The 23198-nt window shown below is 55.3% G+C and overlaps 1 protein-coding gene across 1 annotated transcript in view; it reads left to right on the top strand.

The window, feature by feature from the left end:
* Positions 1 to 8956: 8956 nt before the first annotated feature.
* The window catches only part of DOC2B (double C2 domain beta), a 32016-nt gene continuing 17774 nt past the window's right edge, over positions 8957 to 23198 (top strand). The window contains exons 1-4 of the mRNA XM_041423117.1: positions 8957 to 9038; positions 9557 to 9681; positions 11551 to 12107; positions 21660 to 21739. Coding sequence (XP_041279051.1) covers positions 11774 to 12107; positions 21660 to 21739 — 414 coding nt within the window. The 5' untranslated portion in view covers positions 8957 to 9038; positions 9557 to 9681; positions 11551 to 11773. The remainder of the gene's footprint in view (positions 9039 to 9556; positions 9682 to 11550; positions 12108 to 21659; positions 21740 to 23198) is intronic.

Here is a 23198-nt window from a genome sequence, read left to right as displayed (position 1 = left end):
GCTTGCCATGACAACAGCCACCAGATGGGAGAGTCAGCTGTGGGATCTCTGCGAGTCAGGAACGCTGCCTGTGGACTGCCAAGCTCCCCTGTTGGGTTTTTACACTTTGTTTTGGGAGGGGAGGGCAGTGCTTCCCCTGTCAGAGCCATCTGCGCGTTCGGCGTGGCCAGAGCCCATGGGTGACCAGATGGTGTTTGGGCAACGTGGTTCTGGCCACTGCTGGGTCTGGAGAGCCTGCAGGAGGGCTTGGACAGTGAGACAAACTGCCAAACAACCTCTGGAGTTCATCTGTGAAACTGAACTTGGCTCCCCTCCCCTCCCAGGAGTCGTTTCCTTCCAGGGGAGAGGGCTGGTTGTGTCTCACCAGTTCCCCTCTCCCTTTTCTTCCTCCCGTCCCTTTGTTCCTCCCCACCTTGGAGACTGCTCTCCAGACTGCCCCCCAGACCCATCACAGCCCCGTTCTGCAGGTGGCTGTGAGGGACACACAGCTCAGGGGAGCTTTTGGAAGGGCTGGTGCTGCACTCACATAAGGAGACTCCCAGCAGGTGCTGGGTCAGGGATGGGTCAGCGCCTTGTGGGACACATTCATTCTGAGTTCCTCATCCAGACTCCTCCCTGGCCATTTCCTCTGCCTGGGATATGTTCAGGTAGTGCTGGGACTGCAGGAATGAGGACCTTGCCTTTACTCCACGGCAGAACAGACAGCAGCACGATGCCAGCTGTCACCTCCTCCCACCTCTTATCAGCCTGGTGACTTGCTGCTCATCAGAGCCTTATCAGGAGAGGGCTGCTGGCAGGGACACCTCCCCCCGGGTGTGACTGACCTGCCATTTCAGAGCTGACAAATTCCCACAGGAGCCTGGCTGCTTTCAGCTATTTGCAATTACACAAATTTCTGTTGCAGCTCTGCTGTCCCAGCCCCTGGAGCTGCCCTGGTCTCAGGTTTTGGGACTGGATTTGGGAGCTGGGTGGAGACATCACACCTCTGAGACTGGTGCTGCACTGCTGCTGGGTATTTCAGAGATTCATTCTCAAAAGAATCCCCAGACTGATCCATTCCCAGCCCCTGGGACAGCAGCTGGATCACCCAGAGCAGCTGATTCCAGCATTCTTTATTTCCCAGCTGGTGAAACCAAGCCCAAGAAAATCTCAGTGCCCATCTGAGCCCCACTGTGGGAGAGCAGGGGCAGGAGGAGCAGCCCTGGGGCTGCTGACAGGACAGCCCTTCATCTTCAAATGGCACTCCTGCAAAATCACACCCCTCCAAGCAATCACACCGTGGCCGTTCAAATGGTGCCTTGGAGGAAAGAAAAATTAACTGAGAAATGCAAATGAGGGATGTAAATCTTCCAGGCTGTGTCTGGGAGGGACCTGTTTAATTAGCATCATTGAGCAGCCTTGATGTGGTGAGTGCTGAGGAGGAAACTTGCCAAATTCCCCCAGTTTGGATAGCAGGTGACTTGTGTTCTGTTTGAATTTCCACCTTGTGATTGTTTTTTCTGCACTTGCCAGAGTTGCTGTGCTGCCTGTAGCACGAGCAATTGGCTCTTGTGTCCTGGGCACCTTGGCATGGGATTTATTCATGTGATAAATACGAATATCCCTGTGAGGGTATGGGTTGGGGAGTTCCTGAGCCTTTGTTTCTCCCTCACCCCTGCCTATCCCAGTGCTCTGGTGCCACGTGGATATTTTCAACACTGATAATGTTTGTGAGCTGCCTGGGAATTGCAGGTGAGGCTTCCCCCAGGAGCTACCTTGCCAGGTTTGCATCCCTCAGTCAGGCTGTGCTTTGTGCAGCCTCACAGATCTCTGTTCCTGACCTGTCACCGTGGGAGATGCTGGGATTAGGATGATGGAGTGCTTGGAGAGGGTAAACAATAATGTTGCTACACCCAAACAATGCCTTTCGCTTCCCTCCTTTATTTTTCTGTCGCTTCCCCGTTCAAGCTTAATAAGATCAGCGCAGATAATTTCTGTATTCGTGCAAAACATCATTTTCCCTCCTGTGCTTTGCCAGCTGCACTGCAGTGGGGAAGGCAAATTCACACTTTCTTCTGCTTGGTTATGAATGGGTGCATCTGCTCCTCCAAGATAGGGAAAGGAGGGTGAAAGGGCTGCAAGGGGAGAGAAGAAATCAGATGCAGCCTGGTGCATTACCTCTGTGGAGAGGGAGGCCTGCAGGAGTCAGGTTTTTGCAGCACAGGCTCAGTCCTGATGTGTTTTGGAGGTGGGTGAGACACCGGAGGCAGAAAAGGGGTTTTGCTTAATGGGGCAGCACAGCCACCCCTCAGTGGGGTGGGAATGCCCCAGGGGGCTCAGTCCCACCCTGATCCAGCTGGGGCTGAGCTCTGTTCCTGCTCCTCCCCAGCTGGAATCACACCTGGCTCCCTGGGCTCTCTCCCACCTGTGCCAGGGATCCCCTGATCCTGCACCTCCACATCCCCAGCACCTCCAGCCTGGGCAGATGCAGGGCTGGAAGCTGCTGAACAGGAGCAGAACTCATTATGTGTGCTTCCTTTCCTCCCTCCCTCCTCTTTCTGAGGCAGCCCAGGAGAGGTGAGGGGAGGGAAAAAAGGGTTGAATTTTCTCCTGTTATCTGCTGTGTCCAGCTGTGAGCTGGTCAAACACTGCAGTGGCCTCCAGCCAGCATCCCATCGATATTTCCAGGGCTCTGCCCGAGCCCAGATCCCGGCAGTGATGCTCCAGCACCCTGCTCCCTCCTCCTGCTGCCGTGGTTTTGGGCTCCTGCCTCACTTCTGTGACACTTAGCAGCTGCCTTTGGCACCTGGTGGCAAAATCAAGCATGTTCTTCCTCCAAAGCAGGAGTTTTTTCAGCCAGAAATTCGGGTGATGTCCCTCCTGTAGAGGTGAGAGTCACCCAGCCTCTCTGCTGGGTTTGTTTCTGTTTCTCATGAGCTTTGTGAGTCCAGAAGTTTCCAGATACGGGAACAGCTTTGGGGTGAAATACAATGCACTCCACTTGAAATGAGGATAAAAGTTTCCCAGAGGGTCTTGACGTGGCTTTTAGGAGTGAAACCGTGCCCACTTAACAGCCTGAGTGGCTGAAGCAGTGATGAGCTAAATGCCAGGCTTTGAAGGTGAGCAGGGAGTGGAAAAGGTGGTGGGTGGGGGCCAGGCTGCCTTCCTCACCTTCCTCAAGACAGAGCCAACTCCCCCAAGCTTGGATTCACCCAGGTGAGCAGTTCCTCAATGCTCCTTTTCCTTCCAGTTCCTTCTGGAGAGGAGGCAGCAGGTTTGGGTGAGCAGACCCCAAAACTCCATTTGAGCTTTTATTGGCGTGGCAGCATCGTTGTGTGCACCAGAATAGGGGGAGAGGGCTGCTCCAGCTCACAGCAGCCCAGGAGAACCTCCCAGCAGGAATCCCTGATGGGTTCAGGTGGGTTTAATCCCAAAGGACTTTGGGGTTTTTTAGCTCTCTGTATCTTGCAGGCCAGCACTCAGAGATAAATCCCTGTAATTTGCAGGCTTGTGTTTACCCCGAGCCTGGATGGAAATGGTTTGGACACCCCTGGGCTGGTGCTGCTGTCAGTTTTATGTCAGCCTGTGGAAGGAGGCAGCAGTGATTTTGGGGGGCTGGAGATGCCTGGGAGTGAGTGTGCAGCTCCTGCTCCCCTCCTCCCAAATGATAATTCCAGGGTTCTGGAAGGATTTGGTGACTCCCTGAGCAGCTCTGCCCTAGGGAAGCACTCAGGGACACACAGCCAGGCAGCTGCCACCTGTCACCCTGTAATTTTGTGGGTGGGCTGTGGGACTTTGTGCTCAGATATCACTGCACTCCTTTCATGCTGGAGCAGGTTCTGCTGAGGAGCCCAGGAGGGGAAACTGCTGATTTCTCACAGCTCCATAAACCTGATATTGCCACCAAATTGTTGTGGTGCTGCTTTGCAGGAATTCTTGCCTTTCTGTGGTTGCACAGTCCGTATTTCTATGCTAAGAAATCAAGAATCAAATAATTGAATCTCCCTCCCCCTTTCCTATAAAATCAAGTAATCGAATCAAAGTGCATGTGATTTAAAAAGACAGAGAAAGGAGTTCATTTTGGGCTCCCTTTATTGGCCTCTTAAATCCTGAGCTTTGCAGCCTGCTGGGAGTGTTTTATGGATCCCTTTTCACAGCTGTGAGTAGCAAGGACTCAACTGCCCCTTTTCCTGGGACCTGGGAGGCAGCAGGACCTTGTGGCAGCTGGGGAAGGACAACTTTAGCCTGGGTGACCCCAGTGCTGAGGCTGGGGATGGATAAGGGACATAATGAGGTGCAACCTGTGTGAGGAAGACCTCGAGGAAGTAAATTTTGCTGCTTGTCTGCAGCTGAGTGGTTTGGGATGGTCCCTGGGAACTGGAAATGCCCCCTGGGTGGAGCTGCCAATGGATGTGGCTGGTCAGCCTGGAGGCTGCCGAGGCTGCAGCCTCATCGGGGATGCAAATGGCATGTAAATTCATGTAAACATATGTCTCCGTGCAGGTAGCAGCTCGTGCCCAAATTATGCAAATGTTCTAATCCAATAAGGCTAATGTCATGATTATCCAGCAGCACGGGGTTCATTAATATGGTTCCCTGGCTCTCACACCCATCACTGTCAACAGGAGCACGCCGAGCTCTCCAGCAGCCCTGGAGCCACTCTTGGGGAGGGAAGAGGACATCCAGGGCATGGTGGCACCAGGAAGGACCCTCCAGCTGCCACATGTCCTGCCCAAGGTGACACCTGGCTGCCACGCTCTCCTCAAGGGCTCCTCAGCCCTGGGGCAGCTTTCCCAGATCCTGCAGGGCAGCCAAAGCAGCATTCCTCAATATCCGTGCTGTGATCAGATGAACAGGGCTAGCAGGGCCATCTAGTGACTCCTCTGGCTGCTAAATGACCTGGGAGGTGCCCCCTCCACGGTGATCGTTCTAAAGTTTGTGTTTTGAGGGATGCCACCTCTCCCTCTGGCTCCCATTTATTTTTTTCAGCTGGTGGGTTTTCTTTACTCCAAAGTTTTCTTTTCCCTAGATCACCCCAGAGCTGGAAAACACTCGGGCTTCCCTGCAGTGGAGAGGAACTTTGTCCTGAGTGGGGTGACATAAGGTCAGGCAGTGAATAGCCCGTGGCTCTGAGAGCATCCTGCAGGCTGGCCTGGCTGCTCAGCCCTGCCAGGAATGCTGCTCTCCAGGCAGGAATCTGCTTGGCTGGGCTGTGGCCTCAATTTCTTCCCTGCTGACCCGCAGGTGCTGCTGTGAGTTTGTTTTTGTGGTGCTCATGTGAGCAGCCCTGCCTGGTTCAGGGAATCTGGGGTTGTTTGCCTCTCCACCAGCCTGATCCCACTGTGAATCTGTGGGGTTTTTCCCCCTTCTTGCTCCTCTTCTTGTTCCTCTTCTTTCTCTTCCATTTTTGTTGCTTTTTTTAAATGTTGGCACGATGCTGGGATTTGTGGATGGGGCCAGGAAAACGCCCTGGCACCCAGGATGGATCATTCCCTCACAGCTCATGGTTCAGCCTCATGATCCAGGCATGGACAGGACATCTCCCAGCCCTGGGAGGAGCAGCAGCCAGGACAGAGCTGCCCCAGAGCTGTGACAGGTACAGGGATTGCACAGGGGGGTTTGGGTGGATTGCTTTCGACAGGATGTCATTAGCCTGACGTGGATGTGGGAGAGGAGCAGCTCTAAAGCTCTCTTAATGCAGCCAAATTGCTCTTTAATACTGCAAACCCAAGATGTTATTTTGTGAATCCCTGGAGCTCACTCTGCTGCTGGTTATTGGTGGCATTTTTCCCTCTGCTTGCATCCAGCTCTGAGTTCCTGGAGCGTGGGGTGGGAGCAGTTTCCCCCCAGTGCCTCTCTGGAGCTCGGCTGCTTTCTGCCCTCACTTGGCTCCTCCTGTGCTCACTCTGGGAGCTGCTGTGACTCCTGAAAAGCCTCTTCCCACCAAAATGTGAGCAGAAAGTCTATCCATTTCCATGGCAACGGGGCCGGGCCCTAAATGCTGATGGGAACTCTGTTCCTGGACATTTATGGAGTGGGAAGAGCTGGGGGTGCAGAGGCAGCAGTGCCCAGCCCCAGCACAGCTCTCCAGGCCAGCATTCGTGTCCCAGCCACCACAGGATCAGGTGCTGCTGCAAAATTAACACCAGGCTTTGCTCCTGGCTGCCTGGAAAATCTTGAGGAGGAATGTTGTCATCCTCCTGCAGCTGGGAGACAGTCGGGAAGAGGTAAAAACAGGGTAAAACTCCTAAGACAAGTCAGCTGGATATTCTCAGAGGATGTTGACTCCAGCTTGGGAAGGCACTGAGAGCAGATAAAATTAGTCTAATAGGAGTTGATGCTGCACAGAGGTCTCCCCTCTCTTGATTGCAAGGCAGTGGGTCTGCATTTATCTCACAACAATCAGACCCAGCGCCGTGTGAGAGGGTGGCTCTGCACAGCCTGGTGATGGCAAACCCCTGCCAAGGCTCTGGAGCGCAGAGGAACCCACAGATCAGGAGAGAAATCTGAGGAAAAAACTCCAAAAAGGTTCATCCCTAAGAAAATCCCCTCTGAGGGCTGAGCCCTTGGCAGTGCTGTGCCCCAAGGTTGGATGTCACTCCAATCCTGGGCACTGTTTGGGTGGATTTGGGTCTGTGCACAGACCCACCCTGCCGAATTCCTGGGTGGATTTGTGCTGTGCTGCACGGAGTGAGATTTACAGCAGCTGGTTGTCCCCTCTGCTGGGCTGGCAGGGGCCTGGAGTGTTGGCAGGGGGGTGTCAGGGTGCAGAGCAGGTCCCCTCCCCAGCAGGAGGGCAGACCTTCCACAGGACTCCAAAAAACCCCGAGGGCATTGAAATGACAAAAGAAAACACCAACTATTTTGGGATTCCCATGGAAATGGCAACATATGCTGAACGTTAAACATCAGCCCCTACCAAAAGTAGAGCTATTCTGGGCCCATCCTGAAGATGCAGGGAGAGCTGATGCCTCCCTCCTCCTGGGAGCTCCTTGCCAGGTCCATCTGCAGGTAGCAAAATGCTGGCCAGGAAGATTCCATCCACCTTTGCCACTGGTTGGGTGTTTCATAAGGTCTCTGGGAAGTTTAAGCAATATTTTGAGGGGAGAGGGGCTCCTCCCTGCTGGCATTTGGCCCTTGCCTGGCTTAAGGCAAGGATTTGTTTGTGTCTGTGTTGTAAAAGGATGTGGGTTGTATTCCACCACAGTGATTTTGTTCACAGCTAGTAATTGCTGGTTGAATCTGGTCAAATAATGGTTGTTAGCAGGGCCTGTTGGAGCACAGATAACTTCAGATATTATCCAAGCAGAGGAGCAGTGGGGGCCGGGGTGCACTGGGATATCAGCGCTGCTGGGGAGCCGTCATCAACGCAGCCTGGAATAAGCTCCTTAGGATTATTTTGGCCAAGTTTCCCAGTTATCACCATTATTATTATTGCTTTACTTAGCAAATGCAAAGGCTGTTTGACCAGGTAAGGAGGGCAATGCACTGGATGGGCTCAGCCAAGGCTCCCCAGCAGTGGAGGGCAGGGATCTTTGAGGGGAGGCTGCCAGGAGCTGTGTGTCAGCCAGGAGCCAGAGCCCCCAGCCAGCCAAGGAGCCAGGCACACGTTGCTTTTCAATTAACCCCCTTCCCATGCACACAGCCATGCTAAGCTCGTTGGAAGAAATAAAAAATATGTTTCATACTTCCCAGCCAGGGGAGCTGAAGGCAGGGAGTCAGCCCTGAGGGATGGAGGGGTCTCTTCCAGCAGTGTTGGCATCCCCTGGCAGTGCTGATACCCCTCAGTCCAGCCCCTGAAGGCAGACTGAGCTGGTGGTGTCTGCTGGCACCTTCTCCTGCCTACAGCTGTGGGAACTTTCAGGCTTAAAAATGGTTGGGAAAAGGAAAATTCCAGCTAGGGCCGTGCAGGCTGGTGTCACCTCCCTGGGGACACTGACAAACCTCCCTGTGCCACCTCTCTGAGGCCAAGGATGAGATCCAGAGGTAGTGAGGGCTTTAATTTGGCACCAGCAGGGCAGGGGGGCTCAGAGAGATTTTGAGTAAAAAGAAATAAATAAAGAAGCAGAGGGTGAATCCCTGGCAAGCAATGGGATGTGCCAGCCTGCTGCTGTGCTTTCCATTTGGAAATTAATTGATCAGACTGGGATCAGCCCCTGCTCTCCTGGATTTAAACCTGGAACAGCAGAACTTGATGCTCAGCATTTGTAAGGAAATTGGTTGAAGTGTGTCCTGAGGACAGCCTGTGGTTTTGGGTGTGTGTTTAATCCGTGTGCTGCAGTTTTGGGGGCTGTAGGAACATTCCTCCTTTTTGCCCATTTGCAGGGCAGCTCCAGAGGAAAACTGGCACAGGGAGAGTGAGTGCCACAGGCTTTTTCTGGGTGTACTTAAACTTGTGCTTGTGCCCCCTGTTCAGGAGAACATTTAAAGTAAAACCTTGGTGTTTTCAGAGCCTGGGCTGGAGTTGGAGTGACAGCTCCTGCATCCCACACCCCAAGCGCAATGTCACCGAGCTCAGGATCTTGTTTTCTGGGGAGAAAACATGGATTTTGACAGGGACAATTGCTCTTGCCTCTCATCCCATCCCTGCTTTGATGCTGGCTCTGTGGTGGCCACCTCCCCCTTCCCTGCAGGCTGTCCCCCCTTCCTACAGACATGTCTGTGCCCTGACAGAGTGGCTTTGCTCCCTGCCAGGCAGAGCTGTGGGTTCAAACTGACATTTTAACATTTCAACTCTCTCTTTTCTTCCTGGGGGGCTGGTGGGGAAGGCAGATTCCCCTCTGAGGGAAGCAGAGGCCACGTGCGTGGGCAGAGCGGCTCTGGATGGCCCCAGCAGAGCCAGGGATCAAACCAAGTCACATTCCAGGGCATTAGACAGACGGTGGGAATTAAGAGCTTTACCTGGAAACTGGCTTTGTATCTGCAAGCCCTGCTTTTGTCTTCCAGCCCAACTTTCTATTTTTGTCCCTTTCTCCTTCAGCGTTGTCGTGTGTGACACATTTGGGGAGCCCTGGGTACCTATGGGGCTGTTTCCAGGAGGAAACAGGCAGGATGGGAAGGTAGGAAAAGTGTGCTTTATCAAGACCAAGCTGCTTTGGGACTTGTTAAAGGCTAAGGAAAGGCTCCAGCTGCTTTCTGTAGGCTTGGGATCGGGTAGGGACTACAAAGTCCCACCTGGGCTGTTAGCAGTGAGTCTTGGTTTTGGTTTCTCTCAGTCTGTAGGGCTGGTGATGGGGTCTCCCTTAGGGGACACTCCTGCCCAGCTTCAGGAGTTGGTCTGCTTCAATTCTGCCTTTTTTTGTCCCCTTGTTGCTCTTCTGAATCCCTGGGTGAGCTGAGCATCTCTCAGCTGGTGCTGCTGGGCCCTGATCCTGGCTGTGGATGCAGGAGGAAGAAGAGCTCAGAGGTTCACCTTAATTCCCAGAGCCTTGATTTTCTGTGCTGTAAAACAATCTTTGCCTGTTTGGGTCTTGGAGGAAACATTTGAAACGATGACGCTTTTGTAATGCTAGTAACAGCATTAGGCTCTCACATGTAACTTGATTTTATTTATTTATTTATTTGCCCTTTCTTGGAGGAAATTGCTGCTATTTTCTGGGCATCGGGCCCAATTTCTGCTTCGTTCTGTCTGAGTCCACACCACACCCTGCATGCTGCACCCAAAGATGGAGCCTGAGTGGAGGAGCACACCCAAATCCAGAGGTACCTCCTTGTGCTTGCTGTGATGTTTCCACCCAGCATCAGCCCACCTGCGAGATTTTCAGCCTCCACATGCAGAGCAGGTGGCATTTCCCTCTGAATTAATGTCCTGGGAGTCCTTGGATGTGGGAAGGGGGTTAAACTGCCTGAGACTGGATCTGCTGATTGACCTGCAACAGGCAGGAGCCACCTCGGAGGGAAAATACAGCAGGGACACAAAGGAGCAGTGAGCTGCCTCCTGTTCTCCCAGGTCATTAGATCCTCCTCAGATGTGCTTCACGTCTGGGTACAGAGCAGTGACAAGTTTGGATGCTTCAGGAGAGAAACATTCACTTCCCTGTGAGGAGTAAATTAGGTTCGTTTGCCTGGTGTCAGCATGTTATGACTCAAAGACGTGCATTAACATTTACCAAAATCTGAATGAAAGCTGAACTCTGCTGTAGACTGAAAGGCTGGGTGTCATTTTGTTGGGATTTGGGGGAAATCCTCTGAAGAGCAGAGCTTTGTTTTTAATAATCACCTGCCTGCCAGGCTGCAGGAGACTGCAGCTCTGTGTGCATGGCTAAGGGATGTGGCAGGTTACCTGGTGAGCCTGCCTGTGGGCAGCTGGACATGGTGGTGGGTGACCAGAGCATGCCAAGTGTCCCAGCCTTGCACCAGACCCCCCCAGAGCTCAACCAGCAGAGAGGCTGCACCTCTGAAATACTTCAGACACATTTTCCTGGGCAGGGCGAGTTACTTGGGCAGGATTTTGCATCATTTTCTCACCATGTTTCTCTTCTGGCACTCCTTGCTGAAAAGAAGTCCACTCCCAGCAGCTTGTGAAGCCACAGATTTATTGATTTAAACACGGAGGGGGGGATGAGTAAAAGCAGCAGTCTGAGACCAACACCCTGAGCAAGGCACTGCTCAGCATTTTCCAGGGAGCCTGTGGCAGGAGCCTGTCCTGTCCTGGCTGGTGCTGGGGCCCTGGCCATGCCCAGGGAGGGGCAGGAGGGGTGCTGAGCATGGCCACAGTGGCACTGAGCCCTGGCCCAGCCCATCCCTGGCCCCTCTGTGATGCTGCACCAGCCCCCTGACAGAGCCACACGCCGGCTGGCAGGGGCTGTGCCACCCAGGCCACGAGCAGGGCACCCACAGTGGCACTGAGCCCTGGCCCAGCCCATCCCTGGCCCCTCTGTGATGCTGCACCAGCCCCCTGGCACAGCCACACGCCGGCTGACGGGCTGTGCCACCCGGGCCACGAGCAGGGCACCATGTGTTGCTTCAATCCCGGGTGTGTTCCCGGCTCCAGAAGCTCATCCAGCCGATGCTGAGCTCTGGAAGGGACATTGCTGTGGGCTGGGGCAGCAGGGATCCGAGCCGGGGCTGTCCCTGTACCTGTGAGCAGCGGGGAGCGGGCAGCTGTGCCACCCGTGCCCCGGCTCGGGATGTGGCACGGCATCTCCCTGGCACAGCCTGCGGGGCTCTCGGTGTCCCTGGGGGCTGTCACTGTCCCTGGGGGCTGTCACTGTCCCTCTCCACATCACCCCGGGATGTCACACATCAGTTCTCTGGCTCCTGACCCTGCCCGGTGACCTCAGTCCCCCCGGAGGGGTCTGGCAGGGACCAGCCCTGCTTTTACCAGGGAGACGAATCAAAGCCCACCTCCCTTCACCCCATCACCCCAACTCCTGCCGGGGGCCGTGGCTGGGCTGGGGAAGGGGCAGGGGCCGGCTGCCCGCGCTGCTGGCCGTGCTGCCGGGGCGGCAGGCCGGCCACAGCCCTCATTCCTCCGCTGCTGGGAACCGCTTTGTTGCTAGCTGGTGACATCACCCGAGAGCCCACCCCCTGCCTCTTATCCGTCTCTCTGTCTCGCTCATTTATTCCCAGGCAGCGCTGGCAGGATCAGGGGCTGTGCGAGCGCCAGGGCTGGCAGCAGCAGCATGCGTGCGGCGAGCGAGGCTCAGGGCGCCACAACCACCTAAGGGGCCCGGAGCCTCCTCATCCTCATCCTCCTCCTCCTCCTCAGCTGCCCCCCGCAGCCCCCGGCAGAAACTTCCCTCTCCCGCACTTCGGGCTTCTCCGGGGGGGCTTGGCAGCGACAGCCGCATGCATGACACTCCGAAAAGGAGAGAAAATGACCATAAGTATCCAGGAGCACATGGCCATTGACGTCTGCCCCGGCCCCATCAAACCCATCAAGCAGATCTCCGACTATTTCCCCCGCTTCCCCCGCGGGCTGCCCGCCGCCGTCGGCCGCAGCAGCAGCGCCCTGCGCCCCGCGCTCAGCCAGCCCTCGGTCAGCCCCGCCGAGCCTCCCCGCGAGGATGAGGAGGATGTGGACCAGCTCTTCGGAGCCCACGGAACGACGCCCGCAGAGCAGCCGGCCAAGAGCCAAGCGCCCGACGAGGTGGTGGACCCCGAGGGCTACGAGTCCGACGATTGCAGTGAGTTGCTAAGTTTCCAGGGGAGTTTGCTCGGTGCTGAGGGCGTGGGTGGGTCTTAGGGCCGCTTGTGCATCTTGGGGAGCCCTTGCAGCCGCCGCTGGGATCGCGCCGCAGCAGGGAGATGCTGCCGGGTGTAGCCGGGGGGGCTCTCCCGGCGCTTCCCGGGGTGGAGGAGCCCTGGCAGTGTCCGTGCCGCAGCCAGGCTGGTGCTGAACCCAAAGTAGGGAAGTCTCCCAAGAGCCACCAGTTGCTGTCGTGGTTGGTGCACTTCTGTGCCTCGTCCCTGCTCGGCTCCGTGCCTCCAGCCCTCCGGCCGGGCTCAGAGCCTTTTAATCGGGCTCGGTGGTGCAGGCTGCTCCAGCCACCCTGCCGATGAGCTGGCGATAGGCTCCGGCATCTCCCGGCTCCACAGCGGGGAGATTTGTCGGGAATGACATCGCCCCGGCCAGCTCTACCCTCTCCCTCGGCAAACTCTGGCGTGTCATCCCTCCATTCCTCACGGAGACCTGCAGGAGAGCGGGGGCCCTTTGGAGCAGAAGGCTTTGGCCGTGCTGGATGCAGGTGTTTGCAGCAAGGGTTAACCCCTCCCCACCCAAAACGTCCTTCCCAGCCGGCGCCGTGGAGCTGCAAGGCAGCCGCTGCCTGGCTCTGCCGGCCAGGGCCGGGGATAACCCGAATTCCCTCGGAGTTACAGAAACCCCAAGGGCTCCATTCAGCCCAGCCTTGGGGCCAGATCCTGAACGTAAAGTTTGGAGCCGGGAGATGCCGGGGGGAAGGGAGTGGGTGCTGCTGCGTGCTCGTCCTGGGGGAAGGGGAGGCTGAGCCGCTCAGGGCCCAGCGGTGGCTTTCCCTCGGCGGAATGTCACAGCCCGGCCTCGGCACCGCTGCCGGCCACTGGGCTGCTCCATTTATTCCATTCATACCCCAGAGTGTGATCCCAAGGAGGGCTCCCCGAAGGGATGCGCTGCTGCAGGGTGGCACGGCTGTCCCCGTGTCCCTCTCTGGGCACAGCCCTGCGAGAGGCTGTGCTGGGTGCCAGCCCCAAAGTGGCACACTCTCTGTCCCCGTGCTGGTGTCGGGGTCACGCTCTCTGCGGAGAGGCGACAGCTCTGGCAGTGCCAGGGAGAACATCTCTGCTAAGCCGCGTTTGTCCCAGCCGGGCAGTTAACGGGGACTTTAACCGGCTTTGGGTCATTAGCTGCTCTAATTATCCCATCGTGGCAGTAGAAACGGGAGAAACCGGGCTGCAGGGCCAGGGGGGAGTGTGGCCCAAAGCACTGGGGGCCCAGAGTGCAGTTTTCTCTGGGTGACTCGCATGGAAATTGCCCAGGGCTCTGCATTTTGCATTTTATCCCTTGGCAGTGCTGGATCGTGGGTGCTGGATGGTGGATGCTAGGTGCTGAGTGCTGGATCCTGGGTGCTGGGTGCTGGATGCTAGGTGCTGAGTGCTAGATCTTGGATCCTGGGTGCTGGATTCTGGGTGCTGGGTGCTGGATCCTGGGTGCTGGAAGCAGCTTGGCTCCGTGCCGGGGCCGGCGGGTGTTTCTCTCACCCAGGCTGGTGTTAGGAAGTGTTTCCTGCAGCGTAACAGGTGTCAGGCAAAACTGCTGAGTTTGTTTTGCCAGAGGTGTGGTGGGATTTTGGCTGGCAGAGGCACAGCGAGCAGAGCAGGGAGGTGGCTGCGCTGGTGTCACATCTCTGGGGACAGCACGGGGTGGCCCAGACACCCTGAGGACACTGGCTGGCATGAATGTGCAGGATGGGACTGTCACTCTCCCATGTTCAGCAGCCAAGTTGTAAATCCAGGCAAGAGCTGCCTGTACCCATTCCCCAGGCTGGGAGCAGGGAGGGGATCCTGCAGCCTGACTGGAGCCATCAGCCACGCTGGGGAGTGTCGTGGAGCTCCCCCACATCTCTGGAGGGTGATTCAGGGCTGCTGCATTAGTCACCTGCACTAAATTTCCCCTGGAGAACCTGTCTGTGCCTGCACGTCAGGACAGCGCTGGGGTGTCGGTGGTGTCAGTCCCCTTGGGGGGCACACGGGGTGCAGGGGGCTCAGGGGGTCTCTGGGGATGGTGGTGTCGGAGCTGGGTGCAGCACTCACAAATTGAGGTTTTGCCAGGCAGATCTCTCCTCAGAGATGCTCCCAGCCCAGCTCCAGAGAGGTTCAGGGAGAGGGATTTTGCCGTGTCAGGATCCATGGGGAGGAGGAGGAGGAGGATTGAATGGCTCCCTCCTGTTTGTCCCACCTGCCTGTGGGTTGCCCTCCTCTGGTGCCAGGGCGATGCTGCTGGGTGGGAGGAGGAGAGCTGCCCCTGCTTGGAGAAATGCAGCAATTGTCTGGGTTTCCCCAGGCTCCTTCCTGCCTGGAGTTACTGCTCCAGCCTGGGCGTTCTGGGGTTTTTCCAGCAGGACCTGAGCCCCAGCAGGGCTGTGGGGAGAGGGCAGGATAGGTCCTGCCTGGCCCTGCTGCAGCTCACCTGGCTGCACCCTGTTCTTTAATCCTTTGCTGAGCTGTGCTCCAGACCCCACCAGCAAACCCTGTCGTGTCTGTGGAGCCCGTGGGAGCTGCAGTGCCTGCTGCCATCCAGGGAGGGTGGCCTGACCCAGGTGTGGCACCTGGTGTGGAGCAGGGATGTGGCAGGGGGGATGTGAGTGCGTGCATGGAATTGGTGCTCTGGAAAACTGAGAACCCCCAGGCTGAGGGAAGCAGGTGGAATCTTCACAGAGATGGGCAGGGACCTGGCTGAGGTGGGAGGACAGGTGGGGACAGCCATGGGAGGCTCAGGTTTGTGGTTCTGGACGCCTCTCCAGCAGCCTGTTGAATGCAGCGAGTGGCAGGGAGCAGGCAGGGAACCAAAACAGCAAAAAATGAGTGGAGACATCTGGGCTGGCTCTGGGATCACTGGGAATTTCATGGAGCCAGCTCTTCCCATCAGACCTGCCAGCAGTGAGGGTTTGCAGGGTTGTGGTGGGCACCCACTGCCATCCCAGGGCCCTTGGGAGACCCTGGCAGAGGGACTCACCACTGCCCTGGCAAAGCAGGACCCTTCCTGCAGCGTGTTTGTCCCCAGCAGAGCTGCTGAGGAGGTGGAAGGAATGAGGCAGGAGAAGTGGGAAATGTGTATTTACTGCAGAAGGATGGTTTGGTGCTGTTGGACCAGCATCTGCTGTGAGCTGAGAGGACCAGGCAGGAGGCTGGGTTGGGGAATTGGCTCCTGCTGCCTCGAGGCACCTGGCTGTCACCTCATTTTTGGCTCCCCTGGCTGGTACCCTGTGACAGCAGCAGCTCCCTGGGGTGCCCAGCCACCAGGGATGCTTCCCACCCAGCACAGTGCCAGGGAAACTTGGTGTGCAAGGAAAAGAAGCAAATGCCAGCTAGATGGCAATGTGCCACCTGCGAGGAGCTGGCTCTCGCCTCCCATCTCCACCGATTTCACCCAAATGCTGCTGCCCCTCCACTGCCTGCACCTTCCCCTCCTCAGCACCAGCAGGAATGTGTACCTGAGGGATTTTTAAAGAAAGCCCTGCACGAGCAGAGGTAGAGACAGGCCCTGAGAGGGAGCACTGCCAGGGCTTCTCGCCAGGGATAGCCCTGGAGGGAGCAGCCATCCTCCTTTCACAGGCAATCAAGTTTCCAGCCCTTGGAGAAATGCCCCGTTCCCTGAGCTGCTGTTTGGCTTTGGAAAGAGGCTCTGGTCACACTGGAATTCCTTTTCTCCTCCAAATGTGTTTGGCTCTGAGTTTTCAGGTGAGGAGAGAGCCTGGGAGCCACAGGCTGCAGCGGGAGCCGGTATCCCTGGAAATGCTGCCCCATCCTGCTCCTGCCAGCACTCTGGGACTGTTCCTGTGTGCACAAACCCATCCAATTCCACCTCCTGCCCAGTTTTATTCATGGAAGAGCAGCCTCCTGAGCTCTGGAGCTGCAGCAGCATGAAAACCACTTCTCCAAAGTGCAGCTGAGAGGCCAGTCCTGGTGCGCGGCGGCTCGTGACGCCTGCAGCGCCACACAAGTTATTTAGGATGACTCTTATTTTGAGCAAAGAAGATAATTAGGCAGGCAAAGCCATCACGGAGATATTAATTACTGGCTGCTTGAAGATGTAAAGAAGGAGGAAGGTCTGAAGGGGTGCAGGGTTTGCAAGTCACCTGGCAGTGCTTTTGGCCAGACAGGGGGAGGCAGAGGAGACGGCGAGGAACGAGCAGGGTATTTACTTCTGAAACACAGCTCCTTAGCATATGCTGCCACTGCTATTTATAAGCTTTGAATCGTCTTTTCAATCCAGATAAGGCCAAAAGAAGTATTTTTCTCGCTCAGGAAACTAAACAAACCACCACAGATTTCAGCAGAGCACGGCTTTGCCAAGCAGAGCACAGCCCCAGCTGCCTGTGCTGGAGAAATGCGAGCAGCTACTGGGCAGGGTCACACCGAGGTGTCCCAGGGGGTGACTCTGGACCAGCTCCTGCCTGCTTTCCTGTGGGACAGATGGATATTTGGGATGTGCTGCTGTGGGGGAGCTCTCACATCTTCCTGCTGACCATCCCAGCAGTGATCCAGGCGCAGGCTGCACATCCTGGTCCTGCGAGGAGCCTTCCTCTTCCCAGGGATTGCCCATGGGCAGAGACACCCCAGAGTGCTGGAGGTGAACATGGGGCACCAGGAGAGGAAAGAACACGAGGGGATGAGCACGGTTTGTCTGGGCATCCCTCCTCCAACATCCAGGGAAGCAGCATATGGGCTGTGGCCTCTGGCACCTCTGCTAATGAAGGAGCCACTCAGCTGCTGGATAACGAGGTTCCCTCCTCCCACAGCCTGCCCAGCCCTTCACCTTTCCCAGGTCCAGGAGAGACAGAGCTGACACCCCTTGTTCCACCATGCTGGAGCCCAAGGGCTTCCCTGATCTCTCCTCTTTGTATTTAACACTGAAGGCAATTTTGGGGGGGGTTGTTAATTGCAATATTGTACTTCATTAAAGGAGGAGAGCGGGAGAGATTTGAAGGCCATCTCTAAACTGAAATTGCTGAAAGTCTAATTGCTGCTGACATCAGGGACCATTTAGTGCTGTAAAACGTAATTGCATCTCTGAACTGTTCTGAGCAGATAAGTGTTCCTCTGAACACTCCTCCTGGAGAAGACAGAAGAGCTGATGAGCATCCATCAACCAACCCCATGAAGAAGCAGCTCCCTGCTCCAGAGCTTACCACGGGCTGGCGGCCCTTCTCCAAAATGAAGAAATATTAATTGCTGCAAATTTTAAGTGAAAAACCCACGGCCAGGCAGGGAACATGGCAAGAGAGAGAAGTTGTGTTTGTTCCTTGCTCCTGGATCTGCTGAGGAGGGAAGGTCTCCTGCCTGTGTGCTGGATCTGGTCCCTGCTGGGGTTTTTTGTAGGATTGGGAATGTCCTGCCCTGCTGGCAACAGATCAGAGTCCTGTGGTGTGCCACTGGATGGGTTCAGGGAGGCAGGAGCACACACACAGCCACCCACCAAAATGTTCTTCTAGCAGCTTGGCTTGGAAATGGCAGGAGATAATTTCTGTTCCTCCTGAGGAGTCATTTACCAACATTTTATATGGGGCTGTAAGTGCACAGAATTACCTGCTGCCTTTCAGGACCTTTAAAATTATCTCCATTGCAAGGGAAAATTAAAGCAATGGAAGAATAGGGACCTATCTTTTATAGTGCATTAAAAAATACCCAGTCTGAAGGTTACTGAACCTGTGCTTTCTGTAAGGGAGAGCTAATCCAGACAATCCCCAGCAGTCTTTTTACTGCTCCACTCTGATCTCCCTGGCACAAAATCCATGAGCAGATTATCTTGGGAGCAGCAATGCTGATAAGCAGAGGGACTTAAGGCTTTTTGGACTTCTTTTTAATTAGTTCTATAGTGGGGTTTTTGTCTGCACACCTCAACTTCTCCTCCTGTGGAGCTTTGCTGGGCTTTCTAATGGCAGTCACACCTGCCTTGGGAAAGTAAGGAGTGTGCTCCATCATCACTTCCAGGCTTTGCTGAAGCTTTTTCTGGGAGTGTCAGTGGCTCTTCCACATCCTGGGATGTGAAACTCTTTTCCTTGGAGCATCCCAGGCTAAGGAGAGGGCGGCTCTGCCACCCAGCATGGCCCTGCAAGGACAGGGGCTGGGGAAGGGAGCAGAGCACAGATTCATCACCACATTTTTGCCTCTCATCCCACAGGTATAAATAGAAGCTCCTTCAGGCTGGCCTCACCCTGGGCTCAGCCGGGAAATGTCAGCAATAAACAATAAATTCCTGCCGGCTCGGCGGGGCTGCCCGAGCCCACGGACACATCTGCTGCTCCTGCTGCCCTCTAATCACCCCCTGGCCCACTGAATTAATCAAAACGCCCAAAGGTCAGTGGGAGAAGAGGCCACCTTCCCGTGCAAGTCGGGTTTATTTTTCCTTTTAGAGCCCGTGGTAAAAGGCAGGCCCTGGCCAGCGCCTTCCCATCAATCTCTCCCAGCTCATGGAGAGGAAAGAGGGTCAGAACCTGCTAATGAGTTCAGTTTTCCTAATGGTTATTTTATCATTGGAGCAGAATAATTGTAATAATAATGATACATCCTGCCTGCTGTCTGGAGAGCGCCAAGCTGCCTTTGTAAAGCCTGACAAAGGCATTTATTTATATTTTTTATTTGCAGCCTCTGTGATTAGAGGGCAGTGTTCAGAATAGCCCAGTCGAGTTAAATAATCCTGGTAACAGCGCTTTGAGTCTAATTGCTGCCCTTTTCTTTTTTAGGTACTTGCTCCCCTAATTAAGATCACAATCGAGCTGCATCTCGAGTGGGAGGGGGAAAGCAATTAAAGAAGGGGGATTAGGTTGCTCTGCAGAGGTTTTGGGCCCAATCCTGCCAGCTGGGGATGCAGGATTCCCACAGCCAGGGCTGGGTGTGCTGCTGGGCTTTGCAGGAGTGGGAGCAGTGCTGGGCTGGTGCTGCTGGCTTGTGCTGACCCGTGCAGGAGCACAGGGCTGGCATGAGGCTCCTGGGGCTTCACAGGGAGCTGTTGTGGGGTGCAGGGGTGGCTTCTACCCCTGGTGTAGCTGGAGGTCTCCTGCCACCTCCTCAGCCCTGGCTGAGCCTTGGCTGTGCTGGGTCCATCCCTGGCTGTGCATTCCCAGCATGTACCAGAGGCTGTGGGACTGTCACTGTGTCCTGAACGTGTCCTGGGCATCTGCTGGCTCCTGGCTCTGGTGGCAGTGCTGGCCTCCAGCTCCACAGCAGCACCTTGGCTGCCAAACCCCTTTTTTGGCAAACTTTTCCTCCTCCCGTTTATCAAACAGCCACATTTTTAAGCAATGAGCACGCGTTGTGCTGGCATTTCCACATCCCTCTGCCCAAGGACAGACCCTTCCTCAGGAACTGAGACTCACCATCCACAAAAAAACCCTTTCTGCTTAGAGGAAAACCCCTCCAGGACTGGAGCAGAGCCAGGACAGGAGCCCTGCACTCCTGGCTGTGCCCTCCCACCCCTGGCAGCTCGGGGAGGAATGGGAGCTGCTGGATGTTTGCTGGTGGACTGCCAGAGCTGGGAGCAGCACCTGAGTCCCCACCTGCAGAACAAGCTCCTGCTGCTGTGGGAAGGTGATTTTAGGTTTTTCTGTCTTGCTGGAGCAGGGCTCCCCGCTGCCCTCTCCCCTGGGGCAGGCTGGGGCTCTGTCAGTGTTTCCTGGTCGAACTCTGTTTGCCTGCCAAGCTTTTTAATTTGTTTTATAAATTGCCAGATCCAGCAGGCTGAACCGCGGGCCCCCTTCTGTGATAAAAATAAAATAACAGCTTGAACTCAGAGGGCAGAGCAGTGGGGCTGGCAGGAAATGCTGATTAAAGGGCAGGTGGAAATGATGAGGCTCCGAAACCGGAGGTTTCATCTTCCGCTCTTGAGTGAAAAATGCAGATTTGGGAAGTTTTGCTGACTTGGTTTGTGGAGCCTCCAGCTTCTCACGCTGCCATCCTCAAGCTGCCCGTGGCTGAGAGCACCCAGAGCACTGCTGGTCCTCCCTCCCTGCAGGGTGTGCAGGGGCTTTAGCTGGGAATTGCTCTGGAATTGCTCATTTGAGCCAGACCCAGAGATGGTGCACAAGGTTTGGCCTCACCCCTCATCTTTCCCTGGCAGGTAAAACCCCTCTGATTTGTGCCTTACCCAGAGCAGGAGCTAATGTGCCATGAAATTGCTGCACAACGAGGGGGGTACATTATTCTGGCAGAACTCTCACTGGGTATTTACTCTGCTTTGAACTCAAGATATTTGCTTGGGAGAAATGATTTTTTCTTTTGCCAGCAGGCAAACCTGTAGCTCCTTTGCCTTTGGACTGGGAGATCACTGTGAAATTGCAGCAGGAAGGTTTCAGTCCCCTGAATATCCTTAAACTCCGTGGGTGCCTTACTGCTATCAATGCTGGGGAGAAAAAAAGCACCGTATTTCCTGCCATAAAGTTTGTCCAACTCCCCCCCACTCAGCAAACCCTTCTTTGATATTAAGCAAAACTGTTGTGGTTTTTATTTTGGATATTTTTTTTTTCACGTTTTGAACACGACAGGAAGGTGCAGTTACCTTGGAAACAGCGGTGGGATGGTGCTTGGTGGCAGGGCAGCACTCAGGCAAAACTCTCTTGGGAAGGTGGGCATGGAAAAGTGGGGTTTGCTGGGTCCTGAGCCACCCTGGGAGTTCCAGGCTGGTGGCAGGTGAAGCTGAGCCAGGGGAGAGGCTGCTCCGTGTCCAGGTTTTGGTGTGCAAATCAGGCCTGGGAGCCTTGGAGAAGGTTAGGCTGTGTTTTTGGGAAGCCTGTCTTTTTAAGGCTTTTCCTCTGCTTTGGATTAGTGAGACGTGCTCAGATCATCCAAAGGGAAAGAATTTCTCAAATCAAAAGGACTTTTGCTGCTGAGGCCCCTCTGGTTTAGTTCTGCTCCCCTGCCCCATCCCAGGAGATGCTGCCACTCCTGGATCCTGAGGATGCCATAAAGGAACCCTGCGCTGATTAAAAGCTGTTGGTGTTTTTCATTTTAACCAGGAAAGTATTTCCATCCTCACTGGGTTTAATTTACAGTTTGCAGCCAGATTGGAGCTGGGAAGGGATCCCACTGGTGGCTCATTTGTTTGAAGGTGTCACTACACAAAGACACGTTCTGGGAATGCCAGCGGCGCTGGAGGGGAGGATGTGCCAACAGCAGCTCTCAGCTGTGTCCCAGCCATTCCCAAACCTTCCCAGGGGTCATCCTTCATCTCCTGGGGGACAGGAAGCTGCCAGGCTGCTGAGGGATGGGGATAACCCAGGTGAAAGCCCACGGAAGCAAAGGCTGTGGCTGCAGTGCTGGCAGAGCTGCATCCCCTCATCCCTCGCTCCTCTCCCAGGGCTGTGCCAGCCAGCCTGGGAATGGCCACCAGCTATTCATAACAGGGCTCCCAGCAGGGTGCTTTGTGTTTTGTGGTGTCTGCAGCCTGTTCTTTAGCACCTCCATGCATTCCTGTTGTGCTCAGAGGGAGGGCAGCCCGTGTTTGCAGGGTGCAGCAGGTTAACCACGTCTCTCCTCCCTTGCAGCCACACTGGGGACGCTGGATTTCAGTTTGCTCTACGATCAGGAGAACAACGCTCTCCACTGCACCATCAACAAAGCCAAGGTAGGGCTCAGCCTGGCTGTGGGGACAGAAAGGACTGGCTGTGCCAGGGGAACACCATCCATGGCTGTGCCAAGGGATCCCAATCCATGGCCATGCCAAGGGATCCCAATCCATGGCTTTGCCAGGGGAACCCCATCCATGGCTGTGCCAAGGGAATCTGACTCCTGGCTGTGCCAAGGGATCCCAATCCATGGCTGTGCCAAGGGAACCCAATCCATGGCTGTACCATGGGAACCTGACTCCTGGCTTATGGTTGTGTTCATGAGTCCCAGGACAAGGGAAGAGATGAGAATTTGACTCCATGTTTCAGAAGGCTGATTTATTCCATTATGATATTATATTATATTAAAATGCTATAGTAAAACTATACTAAAAAGAATAGAGAGAAAGGATCCATTCAAAAGAAAAGGTCAAAAGGAAAAGAAAGGAATGATAACAAAAGCTCGTGGCTCTCAGAGAGTCTGATACCGCTGGGTCTTTGATTGGTCATTAAGTAGAAACAACTCACACCAACCAATCTAAGATGCACCTGTTGGTAAACAATGTCCAGACCACATTCCACAGCCATCAGATAGTTATTGTTTACTTTTCTTTTCTGAGGCTTCTCAGCTAGAATAGGAGAAAAATCCTAGCAAAGGATTTTCATAAAAATATCATGGTGACACCTGGCTGTGCCAAGGGAACCCAACCCATGGCTGTGCCAGGGATCCCAATCCATGGCTGTGCCAAGGGAACCAGACCGCTGCCTGTGCCAAGGGATCCCAACCCATGGCTGTGCCAAGCATCCCGGGGTTCCATCACCTTCCCAGCCCCTCTGCCCTCTCCTTCCCCTCCATCCCTGCCTCTCGGGGCGTTCCCAGGGTCGGGAGCCGGCTGCTCATCCCCGCGAGGAGCTGGATTGATGCTTTTTCGAGCAGCCCATCCCGATGTTGTTATTTACTGTGACCGGCTGTCGGTTTATAAATGGCTCTTTTAAATGCTGCTAATCACGGCCCCAAAGTGCTGCGCCTCAGCGCCTTTGCCGTCTGCGTGATTGAGGCAATTAGGGGCTTTTTGCACATTTGGGAGCAGGAACGGCGAGCTGAGGTCCTGATTCAGCCTCGGGGCTGTGGAAGGTGCTGCTGGGGGCTGCTGGGTTCCCCTCTGCATCACCCAGTGACCACCAGAGGTGGGCTGGGGGGGAAAACACCTCAATCCCTGCTTGGGAAGGGATGGGGGTTTTGGAGAAGAGGCTGTGAGCTGAGCCCCAGAGGCTCAGACCACGCTGTCTCCCCTCCATGGCTCGTGGTTTGCAGCCCCCACCCCAGCATGGCTGGAATACCAGCACCAAAGCTGGGTTTTGGGGATGGGTGAGAAGGGATCAGCCCCAGCGCTCCTGGAGCTGCTCCTGGCAAGGGCAGCACGCCCAGGTGCCAGGCAGGACGGGCAGGGCAGGGCTGGGGCAGGCTCTGGGCTTTGC

The sequence above is a fragment of the Onychostruthus taczanowskii genome, unplaced genomic scaffold (genome assembly GCF_017590055.1).
Source record: "Onychostruthus taczanowskii isolate IOZ18803 unplaced genomic scaffold, ASM1759005v1 scaffold75, whole genome shotgun sequence".
Taxonomy (NCBI): Eukaryota; Metazoa; Chordata; class Aves; order Passeriformes; family Passeridae; genus Onychostruthus; species Onychostruthus taczanowskii.
The sequence above is the reverse complement of the archived record's forward strand: the minus strand, read 5'-3'. Positions and strand labels throughout refer to the sequence as shown.